The sequence below is a fragment of the Mustela lutreola genome, chromosome 5 (genome assembly GCF_030435805.1).
Source record: "Mustela lutreola isolate mMusLut2 chromosome 5, mMusLut2.pri, whole genome shotgun sequence".
Taxonomy (NCBI): Eukaryota; Metazoa; Chordata; class Mammalia; order Carnivora; family Mustelidae; genus Mustela; species Mustela lutreola.
Window position 1 is genome coordinate 147484001 of NC_081294.1, and position 20182 is coordinate 147504182.

The window sequence follows — 20182 nt, forward strand, 5'->3', positions numbered from 1 at the left end:
AAGCCCCTCCACGTGCCAGAGTTTACATGCAGCATGTGAAGCACTGATGACGTTCAACCAGCTCCCTTGGCAGAGCTGTATTTATTTCAAATTATTCAATTACTCAACTCAACCAGACAAGCCAGTTACAAGTAACCCATCTACCCTCATCATCTCTTTTGGAATTATCTCAGAATGAATTTCTCATTTTTGAAATAGTTTATATTATTATTTTGAACATATACTGAGCACCTTTATGGATTTCATTTGTCTAATGGATGTTAGTATGACTATATTTTGAATGGAGATATAACTTGGTTCTGCAAATTCAGAAGGTTATGGTCACTGCAAAAATGTCCCACCAAGTTTAGAGGCCCATTTGAAAGTGCCTGTTCAATGTACTGCAAAACCATTTATCCAATAATCATTTATTAAGTGCCCAACTAAGGAGCTCTGGTGACAGTGAGGGTTAGAAATGCATTTAAAAAAAAAAAAAAAAAAAGGGCCCACCCTCAAGGGGCCAGATGCAGGATTATTACTCCAGTGGGCATCTAACTAGAATTGCTTCATTTTGCTCAACATTTCCTGCTTTTGTTGTTTTACTTATTTCAAAATGCAGGACCTATGGGCAGTCCTGAGACAGAGGTACGTGTTCCCTTATGTTGCCCCAACATAATCCCTTTGGCAACATTTGGACGGTACAAGGTTTGGAGCTGAGAAGAACAGGTCTGTCCCCCTCCCCGGGGAGACCCATAGCAAATGCAACCAAATGGAGAGGTTGTAGCTGTTAATTCTTAAGCCCTCCATGAGCTGCTGGCCCACCAGGTCTCTTCTTTCGACCTACAGATTTGTCCAGCAAACTACAGCATTTAAGTTCTTTCTTATTCGTTATTTCATTTGATTCTTGCAAGAACCCAGTAAGGCATTAAAGTGTATTAACCCCACAACACAAATGAAAAAAACTGAGACCCAGAGATGGGCCAAAAGGTCACCCAGCAGTACATGGGCTCCAAAGACCCCAGGCCCGTGGAGATCTCTGGTGTTGCTTGTACCATCACCCACCCCCTACGTCTCTGACAAGACCACTATGTTCAATCCTTCACAGTGGCCAATGTCACAAAGTTGATTTAATCATTTCTATGAATGCCCCTTTGCTCTTTTCCTTGTTTAAGCAGAAAGCTTTAAGTTTGGAAGGCATTTTCCAAAAATGACTTAAAACTTATCTTCCTGACTTGTGCTTTCAACTTAATCTCTGATCTGTTTCTAACTCTGTACATGGGATTTCTGAATTTGCACAAGCAAATGAGGCAAGGCCACCTGCTTTGGGGTAGATATCTCAAAAGTGAAGAGATGCAGGCTTTTAAGGGCACTATTTACATAACAAAATGAGATGGGGGTAGGGGGACTGTTTGAGACACCATTTTTCTCAAAGGTCATATCCTACTTGATTTGTTAACAGCCAAAAACCTGAACTCAAATGTCATCCCCTAGAAAAGTCTGACCCAGTGAAAGAGCAAGTGGTTTCCATGAGATTAAGATAGTCAAGGACATTCAGACATGAAAAAAGAATAGCTTTAAGTAAAAAAAAGCCATGAATAAACTTGAAATTTTTGCAATATTCCCAATTAAACAATGAATGAGACAAATGAACTACTTGAGCCGCCTTCTTTCCCTGTTCCTCTTAAGCTGAGAGGTGAATTTAAATCATAAAATACCAAAGTCAATTGTAGATACCTGTTATTCTAAGGATGCATTTATTGGGAAAACATAGCCCCCATGAAGGTGATTGCCAGGAGGGGATATCTGAAATGCCCACTGCCATGAAAAACCTACCTGGTACCCCCCACACCCGCATCGGTGAGGTCTACCCTGTGGTTACATTCCAGAGATCTCCAAGTCAATGATGGAAATTAAACCCATTTTATTCACAGGTGTACATTTTTGTGCCATTGTACATAGGTGGTTAAAAATGATCTTCAACAGAACCCCAAACAATCAAAACTGAAAGAAAATCAGTTGCTATTTTAGCATTACAACAAGGAAATGCAAAGTTAAGGAAGAAATTTTCATTAACACAGTTTCTTGGTAACTAGGTATTTAAATGTATTTGAAAGCAAGACACCTCAAAGTTTGGGGAGCTCCGGGTTATAAAAGGTGTGAGTTATAGCCTAATTTCCTGCTGTTTCTTTGCTTCTCCATTTCCAACCCTTAAAAGTTCACGAAGATAAATCTGGAAATATTTAAGAAGTGTCACATTTGGAAATTATTCAGGGTCTTGCCATCTTACACATCCTTACCCCCCAGGGGTGAATCCCCTGCCCTGCCCTTCATTACCAAGGGCAATTGTTTAATCACAGAATCTTTGTTTCTCAAGAGATGCTTCTATTTATTCCCCCTGATGTTTCTCAAGAGATGCTTCTATTTATTCCCCCTGAAGTCGCAATCCTTTGTCATAGGACAATCATTTCCACAGCAACCAACTGTGATGTCACAAGAGAGGGGAGGAGAAATGTTTAGAAAGAAAAGAGAAAGAGAATGTTCTCTCCCACAGGCAGAGGTACCTGAGATTTAAAACCATTGCTTCCCTAATCAAAATATTTTAGCAGAAAGACCCTATGACAAAGCTGCATTACAAGGTCTCAGCTGTGACATAGGAAACATTTCAGCAGAAGTTGAAGGGCTGCGTGTTGTGGGTTTAGGAAGGGGTAGAGGTTTTTATTTCATTTCATTCTAATTCTGTGCCAGTGATATCTGCCAGTAAAATACATTAAACATATTCCAGAAAGAGTTGATTTAGCAGATGAAAAATGTGTCTCCTGAGACCAGAGAAGGTACATTTTCTGTCTTACTATCATTTCCATAATAGGAACAATGTTTACATTTCCTCAGCCCATGCTGTGCCTCTAATGTATTCATGTTCTTCCACTCTCCAGAGGCAGGAATTGAGGTATTTGAGATTTTATTTTTTACCTACCGCATCAAGCACTTAAGATCTGACAATTGTGATGTGTATTCTCACTTGGTATTAAAAAATAAAAGTCTCAGTGTTTGCATTTGATTATAGTCCCTCAGCTTGGTGGCTGATTAAGCAGGAACAGGGAAGGCAACTTTCTTCAGAAACACAGCCTCTGGGTTAATGTAGTGTAAGATTATTGACGGGTGTAGTCACATAATTTTTATTAAATTGAAGAGATTAGCTCTGCTGAAGAATCTCACCGTGACAGCAAATTCTAGCCATAATAATGAGACCTGACACTTCTCAAACCCACTCCAGGGCCCCAAATGGTCTTTTTTTTTTTTTTTTCTAAATATTCTTTCAGTTCAAGTAAGGGAAGAGCTCCGTTCAAATATTCAGCATATTTACCTGAAATTGAGTGTGCATGGGTTTTTGGTTTTTTTGTTTTTTGAAGGATGATACAAAATCAGCATAAACATTTGTAATGTGAGCTTTAGCTGGTTTTTGGTTTTTGGTTTTTTCACCATAAATGACACACAAGGTCTTTCTTCCAGTTGCCTGAAATGCACACATAGCTTTTTCTCCAGACAGAGGCCATGGTGCCCACAAAGGGGTCAGCAGAGAAGACCTTGGAACCCTGGAGCGTTGGGCCATTTGTTCATTTAACAGGCATAAAATTGTTGCCTCTTCCCCACCCACCACCCAGATTCAAAGTATCTCCCTTATCCCAATTTCCTGAGAGGAAGACTGAGAAAAGATTGGGGGGGGGGGGGGAACGACAAATTTTGTAAATGAAAACTGTCCTATTCCACAGACTGAAGCAAGTAGAAAGAGCATATGCTTGAGAGAAGGTGTAGGAAAAAAGGCACTTTTTCAGAACACAAAGAAGGCAACAAATGAAGTCTATTTACATATGTCATGGGGAGGGGAGGCGACTTGGAGAGGATTAATTAGTTAATGTCTGGCAAGCTGCGCCCCAAGACAAGTTAGGCAGAGGTGCTATTGTCACTTATTACTGTTATTAATTAACGGGGTGAACGCCAAACAAAAATAAAGCCCCGCGGCGTGCTTTCACTTCTTAACACCCAATACGATGTCTATTGCAGGAGTGATTCGGGAAAGTTACCTCAAAGGCCATGACCAGCTCGTCCCTGTCACCCTCTTGGCCATTGCGGTCATTCTGGCTTTTGTCATGGGGGCCGTCTTCTCCGGCATCATCGTCTATTGCGTCTGCGACCACAGGCGCAAGGACGTGTCCTCCGTGCAGCGCAAGGAGAAGGAGCTCACCCACTCGCGCCGGGGCTCCATGAGCAGCGTCACCAAGCTCAGTGGCCTCTTTGGGGACACCCAGTCCAAAGACCCGAAGCCGGAGGCCATCCTCACGCCACTCATGCACAACGGCAAGCTCGCCACGCCCGGAAACACCGCCAAGATGCTCATCAAGGCTGATCAGCACCACTTAGACCTGGCGGCCTTGCCCACCCCAGAGTCCACCCCGACGCTGCAGCAGAAGCGGAAGCCCAGCCGCGGCAGCCGCGAGTGGGAGAGGAACCAGAACCTCATCAACGCCTGCACCAAGGACATGCCCCCCATGGGCTCCCCTGTGATCCCCACGGACCTGCCCCTGCGGGCCTCCCCCAGCCACATCCCCAGCGTGGTGGTCCTGCCCATCACGCAGCAGGGCTACCAGCACGAGTACGTGGACCAGCCCAAAATGAGCGAGGTGGCCCAGATGGCGCTGGAGGACCAGGCCGCCACCCTGGAGTATAAAACCATCAAGGAGCATCTCAGCAGCAAGAGCCCCAACCACGGGGTGAACCTGGTGGACAACCTGGACAGCCTGCCCCCCAAAGTCCCCCAGCGGGAAGCCTCCCTGGGCCCTCCGGGAGCCTCCCTGTCTCAGAACGGCCTGAGCAAGCGGCTGGAAATGCACCACTCCTCCTCCTACGGCCTTGACTATAAGAGGAGCTACCCCACCACGAACTCGCTCACGAGAAGCCACCAGGCCACCACTCTCAAAAGAAACAATACTAACTGCTCCAATTCCTCCCACCTGTCCAGAAACCAGAGCTTTGGCCGGGGAGATAACCCGCCCCCCGCCCCGCAGAGGGTGGACTCGATCCAGGTGCACGGCGCGCAGCCCTCCGGCCAGGCCGTGACTGTTTCGCGGCAGCCCAGCCTCAACGCCTACAACTCGCTGACGAGGTCCGGGCTGAAGCGCACCCCCTCGCTAAAGCCGGACGTGCCCCCCAAACCCTCCTTCGCTCCCCTTTCCACATCCATGAAGCCCAATGACGCGTGTACATAATCCCAGGGGGAGGGGTCAGGTGTCGAACCAGCAGGAACGGCCGGGCGCGCGCCCAGCTCGGCGAGGCCCTCCACTGCCTGAGTACCCACCAGACCAAGATGGCCGCGGCGGCGCGGAGGACGCTGGGTCCCCCCCTCGGGGGCGCAGGGGGACTCTGGAAAATTGGGCCACGTGGTGGGGTGAAGGTTTGCGACGCGGGACTCACCTCCATTCTCTGACTTCACTGTCCCCTCACGCCGTGCAGCAGGTCGGACTCACGAGAGACTTGAATTCTCTTCACAAACATGAGCCAAAAGCACATACCCACCCCCCCACCCAACCTTCACACGCATGCGCGCGCGCGCGCGCGCGCGCACGCGCACGCGCTCCGGCCCACACCCGTACCCACGCCCCACGCCCACGCCCACACCCACACCGTGCGCACCTGCAGGGGAACAATGACTGCAACCTGTTGTCCAGGACTGCACGGGGCGCTGCCCAGCAGGGCTGGCGTTCCACCGGCAAAACACAAAACACGTTTTTTAAAAATCATGAAAATTAAAAAGACAAAAAATAAAAAAATAAAGAATTCCTTGATAATTCTAACTCAGACTTTAACAATGGCAGAAGTTTACTATGCGCAGATACTGTGAAATGCCCACCAGTGTTACAGCTTTCTGTTATTAGCAGATGAATGCCATGTTGGGCAACTATGTCATAGATTTCTGCTCCTCTCTTTTAATGAAATAACGTGACCGTTAACGCAAGTAACTCTTTATTTATTGTTCACCCTTTTTTTCCTTAAGAAAAGGACTCTTCCACCTACCATCCTATGAACAGCGCTTCAGAAAGGCCCCTTGAAAGTTAAACTATTTAACGGGAAATCCATTAACTGGAATAATTGAGTTTATTTTTACAATAAATTCACTGAGTAAATAAGTTGGAGCTGCAATTCTGAGCTTTGTGTTTGGACTGTCTGATCTCTAGCTAAAGGAAAAAGTTGAGAGGGGAATATTTATTTAAATCAACCCATTAATTTGCTGGTCAGGTCTCTGGCCCATAACATGCAAAAAATTAATTAGTTTAAAAGTCCTTCCAGATCCTAACTTACAAAGCATCCGGGAGAGGAACTTTTAGAAAGACATGTCCTGCGTCCCGTTGCTGCCAACATGGCTTTGTCAGTGGTTCTTACTTTCTGTGAAGGCACCAGCTTGTGATACCCATCTCATTTCACCTTGCATGTGAGACAGCAAACAAAATCCACTAAAGGCGTGAACTAATTAATATGCTGGCTGCTACCTTGCATAAATTAATGGTTTGCTCACACGGGTTTTTCGTGGGGTTACATCTGTGAATAGCCTCTTTTCCACATGTAAATTTGTGCCTTACACCTGAGTTGTGTACACTTGTAAACTGTCGTTATGATAAACTTTCCTCCCGCCTTTTGAAATAAATGCAGATATTTATTTGACCCTCCCTCCCCCCACCCCCACTCCAGCCCTCCGGAAAGATTAGCATCTAGCAGATGGAAGAAGAATGCAATGGCGGTGGTTAGAAGCCTGCCCCCTGGGAGAGCTAGGCGGCAGCACACCCTCCAATTCACACTTCCTTCTAGTGCCAACTCCAACCACCCCCTGGCCATGCTACCCAGCATGGACACCAGTGTGGTGGGTGGCAATACCCTGTCTCCCTCCAGAGCTCCCTGCTTCCCTGGTATTCTCAGATCATTTCAACACGGTGATATCCTTATTGACCAGCAGAGAAGGGACTAACGTCCCAGCCCTCATTTCCGTTGGGTCCACTGGCTGGAGAACATGCCGTGGGCGCAGTTGTTGGGCACCTGGGAGATGTCTTCAAGCCGTGGGCTCAGCACACAAAGAAATGACATGGAAGTAGATGCAGGCGGGCTGGTCCATGCTGTGATGGAACAGTAACTCCAAGTACAAAGCCAACCACAATGGATGCTGCAAAAACATTGATTGGGGCAGAGGATTTTTTCAATTTTTTAACACACTTCTTCATCCATTTGTTGTTATTGTTTGTACAGGGGCGGGGTAGGGGGGTGTGCTTGCCCCCCCTTGGTTCTTTTTAGCAGGAGGACACAGAGGGGACTATTGTTTACTCTATCATGAACAAAAGAACTGTCAACAGAATGTAAACAGTGAGCATTGTTTGGGGTTGTGTTTTTAAAGTAGAAACTGTTTAACTGTTTTTATAGTTAAGCAGTATATTTAGTGGCCTCTTGGTCTCTTTTTATTTCCAGTTTGATCTTCTGGGTTTGGTCTTGTCTTTAAAAAGAAAAAAAAAAAAAAGGAAAAAAAATCTTTTAAAAAAAGACGATTGGGGACAATTTTGAGTTGGCTGGTGCAAAAGTGGTACCTCTGTAATCAAAGTGAGACTAGGTGTGTCTCGAGGACTCCCGCATTAGCTTCGCGTTCCTGCAAACCTCCCTCGCAGCTTTGCTGCTCTTTGGGGTAGGTTTCTGTTGTTTGGTGTTGTTATGTTTCTCTTCTCTTTTGTTAGTGGAATCAATGTTCACATCCCCTGAACTCTGTACCCCTGAAACTGCGAAGAAGTCTTTTCTAGAAACCGATCATCCTTGTTTCCCTTCTCCCCGAAGCTTGTCCCCCAAGAGTATTGACCAGGCAGCACCCACTCTTGTGTCCCCACGGGTGGGCCTCACTGCCTCAGCTGTGTTACGGAGACCTGTGTCAAAACTTTCATCCTGCGTCCCTACCTCCCAAGAACTTATCACTTGTGGTGTTCTCCCTAAAATGCCCATATGTATTGAGCTGGTCTTTTACATTTAAGTATTTTTTTCCCTTTTCTTTTTTTTTTTTCCCCCACTGCGTGTGGGGGGAGGGTCCATAAACCTGAGTGTGCCTTTGCTTTCCACCCTTGCTAGACACTGGTAGATGCAACAAACTCAAGATTTCTATTGGTTGTAAAGTTGTAAAAAATATTGTGATGTCACCAACTTTCCTTCCATCTCCACATCCCGTAACATCTGATTCATGACTTAATGTATGTTGTAAAACAGGAAAAAAAAAAAGAAAAAAAAGAAAAGAAAAAAAAAGGGAAAAAAAAGACAAAAAAAAAGCAAGGAAAAGGCTCTTTATTACTTAAGAGTAATAAAACAAGACTGTTCTACATTACCCTTTGTGTCATGAATGCTTTTATTTATCTCTTAGTTCTTTCTGTTTTGAATCCCACGCTCCTGGGATTGGATTCTACTCTTTCCCCATCGCTGTCTGGTTTCCAGAGCATAAACAACAGTGGGGTCAGTACTCACACCCCGCCCCACCCTCAACCCCCAACCCCAATTATGATGTGTTTTCTCTCCTTGTACCCCAGCCTGGAGCTGGGTTGTAGCAGAAGCCACCAGTAATTAAAAGGCAGGGCACACACTGACTCCCTCCATTCATTTTACGCATTTTCTTTTTATGGGCTTGTTCACCATCAAACATTTATGGCAGGTTTGATAGTTTAAGAGATCAAGACTAGGATTTTAGTAGGTAGGGTCCACTAAAAATAGATTCTTGCCCAGATGTGACTTAAGCCTTTTTACATATTAATAAGCGGGGGGGTGCTGGATTTCACCCCTTGTTAGCATTTCTTGCTTGTTACCCCAGAAGACTGGGGTGGAGGCATATTGGGATGTAACCCTGTTATTTTGCGCACTAGCATTGCGAAATGCTGAGATAAGGTTTTCCCCTCTGGAGTATTTTTAAAACCGTTATTTAAATAAGCCCTCAGCCTCAGTATTTTACTTTTGACCCTCTGAAGTCATTTTTTTTTTAAGTGTTTTAAGTCAGCTTGCATGTGGGAAGCTACGGGTGGGGCCTCGGTTCCCCCCTATAGTGATGCAGTTACCTCTGGGTATTTCCAGCTCCATTTCGGGAATCCCACCCAGAGGGCCAGGCGTGTCAGGCACGAAGCTGTCTAGAATACAGTTCCTGGCTCCTCACTTATAAGGAGACATGGGCAGACTCTCTGAAGCTGCCACCAGGACACAGGAACAAAGTGCTGAGAGAGTGGCCCGGAGGTTGAGGAGCACTAGACTACATTTGAGCTGGTTCTTTTTTTTTTTTTTCTTTAAGCTTGATTTATTTGTGAGTGACAGAGCGTGTGAGTGGAGGGAGGGGCAGAGGGAGAGAGAGAGAATCTCAAGCAGATGCCGCCACGCTGGTGTGGAGCCCGACTTGGGGCTCAATTCCAGGACCCTGAGATCATGACCTGAGCCCAAACCAAGAGCCAGACCCTCAACCGACTGAGCCACCCAGGTGCCCCCAGGGTGGTTCTTTAGGGACAGCGAGACCAGGAAGAAGGGATGACGTGTACAATGTGGCCAGGTGCACTGCCATTGAGAGACAAAAGGTTTATCAGGCCTGGAGCAGGGTCTATGAGAGAAGCTGCTGGAAGCAAGGCTGGGAAAGGGGAGACCAGGAAGGGCTTGGTTACCGTGTGCTGGGAATTGAGCCGAATGGGCAGCAGAGAGCATCTGGAGTAGACGAGGCAGAAGCCCCATGTGTCTGTGCTTTAGAAAGCTACCGGTCAGCAATGTGGAAAATGGACTGGTCCCGAGAAAGGCCGTGGCCACGGGGCAACATGCCCAACGGCACGCCAAGTAGGTAGGAGCACCGCGAGCAATAACTCCTCGCCTGATTTCAGATTCTTAGGAAACTTGAACCGAATCAGCTCTGTGACCGTCCCCCCAATGTGCCAAACCAAAGACTTTCCTTCCCCTTGTGTGACCCATGGGTTTGCCCTGCCCAGCTCCAGCCAAATATAAAACTGAAAGAATGACCGACAGCTCGTCTGAATTTATTTAATTTTTTTTTAATGGGGAAGCTGAAATCCAGCTAATGAAAGGATTTGCCCGTGATTCCAGAGCTGTTGGGAGAGCAGCTCTTCCAAGAACAGATGTATTGTCTCATACCCGCATTCATTTATAACATTAGAGCAAGACTAGCTAGGAAGACCTCAACACACCGCCCACATGCACTGCCCAACCCCTCCCCCATGCCCCCGCAGCCCTTAGAACACGCCTTCCCCTTCCTGGGTGGGGCACCCCAAATGCCTTCTTGGGGGCTGAGTTGAGGGGGCCTGCTGGAGCTAGAATCAGACCGGTTGGAAGCCGGATCATCCCTGCATTGCAACCGGATACCCGCGACGGTGGCTCTAGCCGCAGTCAGCTTTGTTCCGGTCTGGTGAAGGGGTGACAAGAACAGACAGGTGCAGCCGGCATTTTCGCTGGGGCCCCCGGGATCTCCTCGCTCAGACTCAAGAAGTGCCTCAGATAACCCAGCTCTTCGGTTGTTGCTTGCTGGTGGCAGGGTGAGCGGTTTCTGCAGAGGGCTTTTAGACCGCAGGCCCGAAGAAGTGGCTGTCCCAATACAGCCAACGGGCTAGGCAGCCTAGGGGGCCACAGCTGGTATCTGAGACCACCAGCTTTCCTTAACCTCCGTGTCAAGTAAACCCAAACAGGTCTCATAGTTCAGCCTTATAAGTTGGCAGAAGCCACACAAAGCATAACCCCGGAACCCCAGTGCCTATGTTTGAACGGCCCAAACAAAAGCTCTTTCACAAAAAGTCATACGGGAAGTTGAGCGTAGAAGTATCCAGAAGGCACCTACAAAGTCAGGCACTGGCATGTTTCTGCTCGAGGGAAAGGGACGAGGGGAATTTAAAAGAACGCCTCTGTAACAAAATAACATGATTAAGGACATAATCCTCGTCTTAGCTGAGCACGGTGACAGCTGGGTGCGTGCACTCGGTAACCCTTAGAAACCCCCATCTCACGCTTGTCTTAACCCCGGGTGGTGACGTGTCTCTCGCACAGAATCAGGAAGGAAGGGCTCCCATTTATTGATCGGGACTGCCAGACAGATGGGGATCTTCAATATTCCATTTAGAGTATTGTGTCTCCTCAGCTCTAACCCCCCGGGGATGTCTGGGGGCGGGGGGTGGGTGACCTCCACAGAGGGCTGGGCTGCACTGATGCGCATTAAATGTGGCTGGGCAGAAAAATGTGCAGATGTCCCTCTAGCAAATGGAAATGAAATTTGAGCAAATCAAGAGAGGCAGCTGAGTCGTGGGGAGTTCCCCATCCCCCTCTGTAAACACGTCCACACAGACATGCACCCACAAATGCTTATCACGAAGCTTTCTCCTCTTGGGTATACCCAAAACGTCCCAATGGTCAGAGCCTGTGTTTGTGGAAGGGGGACCCTTTGGAAGATCTTTTGCCCCTTTTCCTAGTAAAACGTGGGCTCCGCCTGAGCGTGTTCTGGTAAAAAAGAAACTGTCATCAACAATAGTCTCAGGGACGGAAGAGGAGGTGCCTGGACACAGGCCCCTTCCAGCTCCGCTGACAATAAACTCAGGTGGCCAGTGACTTTTTCATTCTTCTCATCACTTTCACATAGAAGAGTCTCTTGAGAATCATTAACATACCCAGAGCAAGTCATCGGTCCTGTTAATGGGCCGCAATAATGGTCCAAATAAGGGGATGCTAATGAAGGGGAAAAATAGGTAACCATGAAATCAGAAGCATTTCTCACGGACGATTTTCAGCCAAAAAGAAAAAAAAAAATGGAGGAAAGTGACATTGGACACAATACCAAACGCCAGGAAACCAACATGAAAGAAATTCAGGCGGGATTCCCAGGGGTCCTAGGATGAGCCAGATGATGGAAAATCTGTGTTGAGAGCCCAACGCTCTCTTTTCTCCCGCTCATCGTGACAACTGCCCTCATTGTGTTATGGGGTTGGTAACGATGTGAGCTGACCTTGGCAAACTTAGTGTCTGTTCTCTGGTGTGGATACTGAACTTACTGCACACATAGTGCAAAAGCATGAATTTCAACAGTAGGGCTGAGGTTTATTTCAAAGACATTAGAAGGGGAAGGGTACCGCCCAAGGGAGGCAGGGCTTCCAATGGTCAGCGATGATGACAATTTACCTTGATAGCATCTTAGAGTTTGCAACCTAATCGTGTCCATGATATGGCTTCATTCTCCTCACAGCTTCGTGGGGCAGGTCAGCCCATGTACGATTGTCCTCAGTTTACAGAGACTGGGATTGGGAGAGAAGGAATCTATTGGATCACGGATCACCATGAAAATATAGTAATGTTTCAAAAACCTGTGAGCTAACGTCACTCCTTCAGCCCTCTTGGGGACACCTCAGGTTACACCAGCACTAGGCTTCACCAAAGGGGAAAAGCCTCCCACAGCATTTCCCAGGAGAGATGATTATAACAATATAAAGGCCCCAAAATAAAGGCTAGGCACACACGTTCTATTTTAAGGGCATTGTGCTCTAAGATTTTTCCATCATTAAAGAACACATCTCTTCCTTCCTGCGTCTGCAAAGTCCTGAGGCCTGCAGTGTTATTAGGAACTGTCCACAAAGCAGGAAAAGGGAGAGCCGAATCCAAATTCAGCGACCTCCCTTCTTGAGACGCACCCTGCCACTTCTGCCAGACTCTCAGTGGACCAAAAAAGAGGTGAAAGGCCAGCTTTTATAGCTTCTTCATCCTACTCAAGCTGCACACATCACAAGTTTAAGAAGCGTCTAAGAGAACACAGGGTTGATTGGGAACAGAGAAGAAGAGCCCTACACTTGCAAGGGTAAAGAATTTGCTCACCCTTCCCATCATAGAAGATGGAGATAAAGGAAGTGTGAAAGGAAAGATAAGTAAGAAATATCACTGTTGTCTTTTCAAGTTGGCACCATCAGCCACTTAGGGTACCAACTCGACACCAAGACTTCCTCTCTGGTGTCAATGGTGGGATAACTTGGTGGCGAGCTAGCAAAATTGCCCAGAAAGAGACAGAAGGTAGAGATTATCTCTCCCTCGGTATGTATCTTCCTCCTCCATATCACTGTACATATTCTATGTTGCTATGACCGCAGACTGGCCCTCCCATTATTAATAAGCTACTTGGTGTGAGTGCCTCAGTGCAGAAGAGAAGAAGAGACAGGACCATCTTCTCCGCAATGGGACACCGGGCCTCCCTCCTGCCTGGGAGACAGCATGGCCCAGCCAGTCACCACACAGAACTCTTCTGCAGTGCCGCGAAAAAGCCAGCGTCTTCCACCAACCGCCATGACAGGAAACCGCACACAGACGTCACTCAGTGGGAGAGGAAAATGGCCGTTCTTTTTAGAACTCCATTGTCCTCTTTCTGCTTGGTTGGTTGGTTGTTCTTGGGTTCATCTGCTTGTTTGCCAGCTGAAGCCCTGTTCCCACCAAGCCTTTTCCCAGGACACAAAAATGCATTTTAGGCTGGGTTGCCACCAACTTTGCTAACTTTGGTAGAAAATTTGTATGTAATTCTAACTGCTACACAGGGCTACCTATTCAATTCTGTTCTCAGGAAAGGTAGCAAGCCTTCAGAAACATTTGACTTTCCCTAATCTGAAGGGTGCCAGTCAATAACCAACTGACTCTAAAAAGGGAGTCTTCTATGCCAAAGCATGCATTCCAGGACCACACCAAATGCTAAAGTCATGCTGAACAGAAAAGACCTGCCTTCTAGAACATTCCTGGGGAAAGGATATATTTTTTGGTGTGTGGGAAACAGATCTGTCTATTGAAGCTGGACCCAGGTATTGTCTGAATTCAGTTCTTATTGGTGTTTAATTTTATTTAAGGACCAGGATTCATCCCCCTCTGTTTCCAGGGTGAAGAGAAGACCTGTGATCACATTTCTTGGTTGGAGAGAAGATAACGTGTTAGACTTATATGTATAAACAGAAATAGGTAAATAGTCATATTTTCTCCTGACTTTGTAATTTAAACAGTGTAAGTCAGTAGGGAAGGCCTGTAATTGGATCCCAAGTAAGTGAGGTGAAAATTACTAGGTGTTCGGCATCTGCATTTCATTTTAATTAGGTGACTCTAAGAGCAAGATCAAAAACTTTTTCTTGTCACTCAATCTGTTGAGCTTTCTAATCGAGAAACCAAAGGGCTTGTTTTGTCCTCAGGAAAGAGTGACCCAGAAAGATCCTCTCTAATTACTTGGCCAGAGCAGCAGACAAGCCTGGGCCCAGGGAAGAACTGGGTGGTAGTGATACCATGAGGGTGACATTCCCCAAGGCCCGCTTCCCCCTCCAAAGGCCAGCCCCCAGAGGATCCTAGGAGCAGTTGTCCCTAATCTGGCAACTTAAGAGTTTTTGCTTCTCGCAACACAAAGAAGCTTGGACAGAAGCACCCACGTTGTGAGTCTGTGGGCCTGGCTTCCGGTCCGAGCTGGCTTCTGTGTTTCGCGGGGCGGGGGGGGGGGGGGGGTCTTTCAAACTCTCCCGGGGTTCATTTTCTCCATCTGCAAAGTCGATTTAAGTTACGGCTGTCCTGCCTGCCTCACAGGAGTGTGGAAAAGTCACACGAGGTGAATGTTTACCAGCGCTTGGAAAACTCAAATATCGCGCTGTGTCCTCCTCCTCCGGCTTGCCATTCCAAACCAAGATCCCGGTCCTCAAAATCTTCAAATTAAATAAATGATTGAAGTCCCCATCCTGCTGATAATGAAAATGTCTCTTTTTTTCTCTCTCCTAAATTCTCATCTGCCAACAAAAGCAGCCAGCCAGACCTGGTTAAACAGAAGAGGAGCTTGGCCTGAGAGTCTGGCTCTTTGTCATGCAGGTAACCCCCTCAGCCACAGGATGTTTGCACGGGGGAGCTGGGGTCCTCTCAGCACCTGAGAGCTGCTCTCCTCCTCCTCCCTCCCCCCGATGCCGGGGCTCTGGAGGACAGGTAGGTGCCCTCACCACTAAATAAGCCTTCTGCCTCCTACCTAAGGACACTTCCTATCTGCTCGGCCTGAACTATTCCCTCCAGGCCAGACTCTCTGGTCTCCAGAATGGACCCCAGAATGTACTCCAAAGGACAAAATTGAAAGGTCACTCACCCCGGTCACTCACCCCGTTTGTCCACGAGGTGTATGCCCATGGCCACCAGTACCTGAGGCCAGGTGTCCTTGGATCGATGCAGGGTTTGATCCCAGGCCCCTGGGATCTGAGCTGAAGGCAGATGCTTCACCTCCTGAGCCACCCAGGTGCCCTCGTGCACTACTTTAAAGACACAAGAGGGAACGGATCCTGTAGAAAATCAGCAGGCTTCCCCATTCTGCACACAGAAGAACACATACATCTCACTGCATGGTGCAAATGTGCTGTAGACACATAAATGCGTGCATACATGAATAGACACACTTTACAAAAATAAAACTCAATCAGCCAGTGTATGTGCTATATCAAGACCTGGTTTAGGAACCCAGCCGCCAGCAAGCCTTCCCTGCGCTCCCAGGCAGGATGGGGCTCTCCTTCTCTCCTCCCCCAAAGTACCCCATGCATAAAAGTCTCTAATATGTACCACCATGCATTGGAAAGATCTGCTTCTCCATTTGACTGTTAGCATATCAAGGGCAGGAACTATATATAGTAGGTGTACAACAATTCATCCATACAGAAACAAAATTACCACCACGATCGTCCTAAGAGCCGCAGCATGGACCCCACTTCCACCAGCACAAGCCTGGTACCAGGATGAGCTCCTTTAATTTGATGAGAATCCTACCCTTTGTTATGTGCATTTGAAAGATAAGGCACAGAGAAACTGAAGAACTTTCCTACATTCGGGGAGCTGGTAACTAACTGATGGACCCATAATGTACATTTGGGTGAACCCATGGCTGGTGTTTTTAATCATCCTGGATCTGATCAGGCAAGGTGGCCTAGGGGATGCTTTTTTAACATGACCAAGAATGCCTGTAAGAAACCAAGAGAAAGAGGCACCTGGGTGGCTCAGCGGGTGGCTCAGTGGGTTAAAGCCTCTACCTTCGGCTCAGGTCATGATCTCGGGGTCCTGGGATGGAGACCCACATTGGGCTCTCTGCTCAGCAGGGGGCCTGCTTCCCCTCTCTTTCTCTGCCTGCCTCTCTGCCTACTTGTGATCTCTCTCTGTTAAATAAATAACTAAAATCTTAAAAAATAAAAAGATGAGAAAGCCAACACCATAGGGAACCCTATATTAATGGCACCGAGGATGGTAGGCAGACTAAGCCCTTAGCCACAAGTCCAACAACCCAGACAGCGATATGCAGCCCATCCCCCACACATTCATAGGAGCGCGTCTGCGTGGATGCTGCGGACATGCCCCTCCTATTTTCCGGGGGCTTTTCACATAGGACGTAAATTTAGGAGCTGAGATTTCAAATGTTTAAAGCCATCAAACTTTCCAATACCCTAAAACCTTACCCGTCTTGAGATTCCCCGCCCCAGGGCACGGTCAAGTACCCCCTTGTTTGCAAAACCATCACACCCACGGAATTCCGCAGGGGTAGTGGAATATACATCAGAGCTGACCCATGGCAGCAGAAAGGGCCTGGTGGGATTCTGACCTGGTTGGGGGTGGCACTGGGGACACACAATGTCTCTGCTCTGGAGACCAAGCCCATAGGCGCTAAACATGAGAGAGAGAGAGAGGGAGGGAGGGGTTTATTTCTCCCTTGTTGATGCTTTGCTGTGTAAGTGCTGATAAGAATCTCCTAAAACTATTTTAGGAGATATTTTAGTGCAACTTAGGTGTGTTGGGTGGAGGGAGACTCATGATTGGGAGGGGGAAAAGACAACAAGATTTGATTTCACACACGCTTCAGAAATAATGGCATAATCTTATCCGTTTGCAGCAAATACAATCAGACATTCAAGCCTCCGATAAAGGTGTATCGCCTTCGTTGGTGCAGCATACTGCAGATTAAACTTTTTTTTTTTTAAATGCTGTTCAAATTGCCTGTGAAGCAACCTTTTATGAGATATGATGGTTCAAACAATTTTGCAAAGAGCAGAAGACAAAGAATTCGTTTTTACACGGAACTGGTTTCCTAGGAAACCCTGAAAAAATGTAACACGATATCTCTTAGAGGTAGTTCAAGGACCAGGACTCCTCTTCACTTATTTAATTTTTTTTTTTTTTTTGAACGGTGTTTAATATCTGCTTCTCCCTCTCCCTGCAGTGGGAGCGAGAAGGGTAGAGAAGCTCTTGGGTCCCCAGCAGCCTGAGTGTCCTCTTGTTAATTGAGTGTCCGCTTTACACAAAGGAAAAATATCAGAGCCAAGTTGAGCCTTCATTACTCTCTGCAGCAATTTGAAGTAAATTAAAGGAAGAGAATTTGAACTTTTTGCTCTATCACTTAAAAACAACAACAACAAATCCCCGCAAAGACATTAAAGGAAAGGGGAGGGGGGGGGTTGCCAAACCAATCTTTTTTCAAACCCAGTCTAAACTAATCTGTTTCAAGGTCTTCAAATACCGTTTATTTTAGGTTTATTTTTATTCTGGAACTTCACCCATCTTTGTGATGTGGCAGAGTATGGAGGCTGGCCAAGGATGCCTGAATTAGCAGGCTTACCCATTTCCCAAGTTCAGAGGCAAGATCACCAGGGTCAAGAGGTGGCAGGGACACTCTGGATCAAGGGATGGGGGGAGTCTGCAGGTCAGGAATCCTTCAAGGAGCTCACGGCTGTTTCCAGGAACACGTCCGGTGGCCCCAGTTTCTATCATTCATCCCTCATGTCAAGAGGAAATCAAAATAGGAAAAGTGAAGGAACATCTGGGCTGTGTGGGAAGGAGTTAAGTCTGATTTTAAAATAAATAAGGCATCCCAGCCTCAAGTTTTACTTGTTCAAAAACTGAAGAGGAAAATCATCATGTTGTTTTAAAGAAGTTTGGGATGTGTCTGTGGGTGGGCAAGGGTGGGAGGGGGCTTCAGCCTCCTGCGAAGGTTCTCGCTCGTGGGTACTCTCTCCCCACATCTGTGCAAAGAACTGGGGAGAGCCCAGAGAAGGTGGTGGGGCCAGAGGACTGTTGGTAATGGACCCCGTCTCGCAGTGGCAGCAGACCCCCAGGCACCCTTCCTTCACTATCACTGAGTCTGGGTAAGCATGCTATTTCCGGAGGAAACTTCTTCAAATTAAAGACAATACCATTGTGTCTCATTCAGGATCTTTGAGGAGAATGAGTATAAGTCTTTAGGGTCTTTGAAACACACTTAATACTGACCTTTACTGGGATTACTTACTGGGATGGGACAGTTGTCCAAGAAGGAGGAGGGAAACCCAGAACCTGAAGACTTTTCACTAAGATAAAAAACCGTGAGAGCACCTGTGTGGCTCAGTTGGTTAAGCAGCTGCCTTCAGCTCAAGTCATGATCCCAGCCTGTTGGGATCAAGCCCCACATGGGGCTCCCTGCTCAGTGGGGAGCCTGCTTCTCCCTCTTCCTCTGCCTCACCCCCTGCTTGTGTGCGCTCTCTCCCTCAAATACATAAATAAAATCTTAAATAAAACAAAAATGAAAACAAAAAACCATGAGATGCCAAACCAACAGAAGAAGATTGACAGGCATGATGGTCAGTCATCATGAGGGCTTCAAGGGATCCAGCTCACGCGAAAGGATGTGGCAGGCCCTGGAGGGACCCTACAACCCCAGCCTACACATTTTTAATGCAGCTGGAACTGGACTGAAATGAATACAGTGCGATACATGGGGAGAGAACAAAGTAACCTTCCCGTTTGCCTTGGTGCGGTAAGGACCCAGGGGAAAATGAGCAGAGGATACACACAAAAGCCTCAGGTAATGGTGGACATTTGAAGGGGCGCCTGTCTGGCTCAGTGGGGTAAAGACTCTGCCTCTGGCTCAGGTGATGATCTCAGGGTCCTGGGATTGAGCCCTGTATCGGGCTCTCTGCTCAGCAGGGAGCCTGCTTCCCCCTCTCTCTTCCTGCTGCTCTGCCTGCTTGTGATCTCTCTGTCAAATAAATACATAAAATCTTTTTTTTTAAGGTGGACATTTGGAGGTCATGTTTCCTTGTTTGTTTTTTAATAACAGCATCATCCCACTTTTCTTTTGGAGAGTTGGCGTCCCCTTTGTTATGATCTTGATGGGGCCATACATTAAGATTGCTCTCTCTCCCCGAAACAAGAGGTGGACAGGTGGCCCAAGCTAGACCAAAGGCTTTTCCCCAGAATCTTCAAAAGAAAGATGCCCTCCGTAGTGAGTACTCATGCCTCAGCAGATGTATCCCGGAAAGCTCAGGCTCAGGCTTCAGAGCCAAAAGCTTCTCCAAATACAGAGATGGTAGAAGATCCACATCCCCTAAGGACCGGGACCAGCGCTGTATGACAGGGAGAGCGCGTGTCGGCACACGAGGAGGTGAGATGGGAAACGGAAGCTACTGACTGAGCCGCTGTAATGCGTCTAGAACAAGTGGGACCATAGGCAGCATCATTCAGCTAAATCATCCTTGCCAATCTTCTGGAAGGCATGGTGATTAAGGCAGTTTGCACAGAGCAAATTCACCAATTCACTGGTGAATCAGGGGGCACTGAACCTTCTGGACATAGGGTGCAGCTTGGCACCAAACTAACACGACACGTCGTCAAGCTTCAGTTAAGTACAATCACAGTTTGTTATTAGGACGTGGGGTCATCACACATACTGGCTGCCAGAGTTCACGGGGCTCACGAGAGCCTGGAACTCAGAACATAGAAAGTCAAGAAGCAGGGTGCTCTCTGCGTCCATCTGGGGCCCCTTGGCCTCCAGGGCCCTGTCTTGATGTAGTCCCAGAGACTGCTGCTTTCCTAGCATCTACACGTGAGGCTACAGCGGCCACTTCAGAACGGTGGCTCGAGCTTCCGAAGTACCTCACCTCCCTATGCACACACTTGGCAGAAACTGACCAGCCTCTCTGAGGCTCAGCCTGGGGAACTGGGATAAGAGCCCAGGGGCGGGAGTGGATGGCTAGGATGGCTGATGTCAGGGGAGGCCTGGAAGCGATCCTGCCTGGCCAGATCGTAGCATACCTGGGCTCTGAAGAGACTCCATGCAGATCAGTCGTCATCTTGTCCTCTGGAGAACTGCTCACGTGCCATCTAAGGACAGAAAGTGGGAGCA

The 20182-nt window shown here is 47.4% G+C and overlaps 1 protein-coding gene and 1 pseudogene across 4 annotated transcripts in view; both read left to right on the plus strand.

The window, feature by feature from the left end:
• Positions 1–6161, plus strand: part of SEMA6A (semaphorin 6A) — a 125614-nt gene extending 119453 nt beyond the window's left edge. For all 4 annotated transcript variants that reach the window (XM_059175806.1, XM_059175804.1, XM_059175807.1 and 1 more), the window contains one exon: positions 4042–6161. In XM_059175806.1, the coding sequence (XP_059031789.1) occupies positions 4042–5243 (1202 nt within the window). In that variant the 3' untranslated portion in view covers positions 5244–6161. The remainder of the gene's footprint in view (positions 1–4041) is intronic.
• A 152-nt stretch (positions 6162–6313) lies between these two features.
• LOC131831197 (uncharacterized) lies at positions 6314–8377 on the plus strand (annotated as a pseudogene).
• The last annotated feature ends 11805 nt before the right edge of the window (positions 8378–20182 follow it).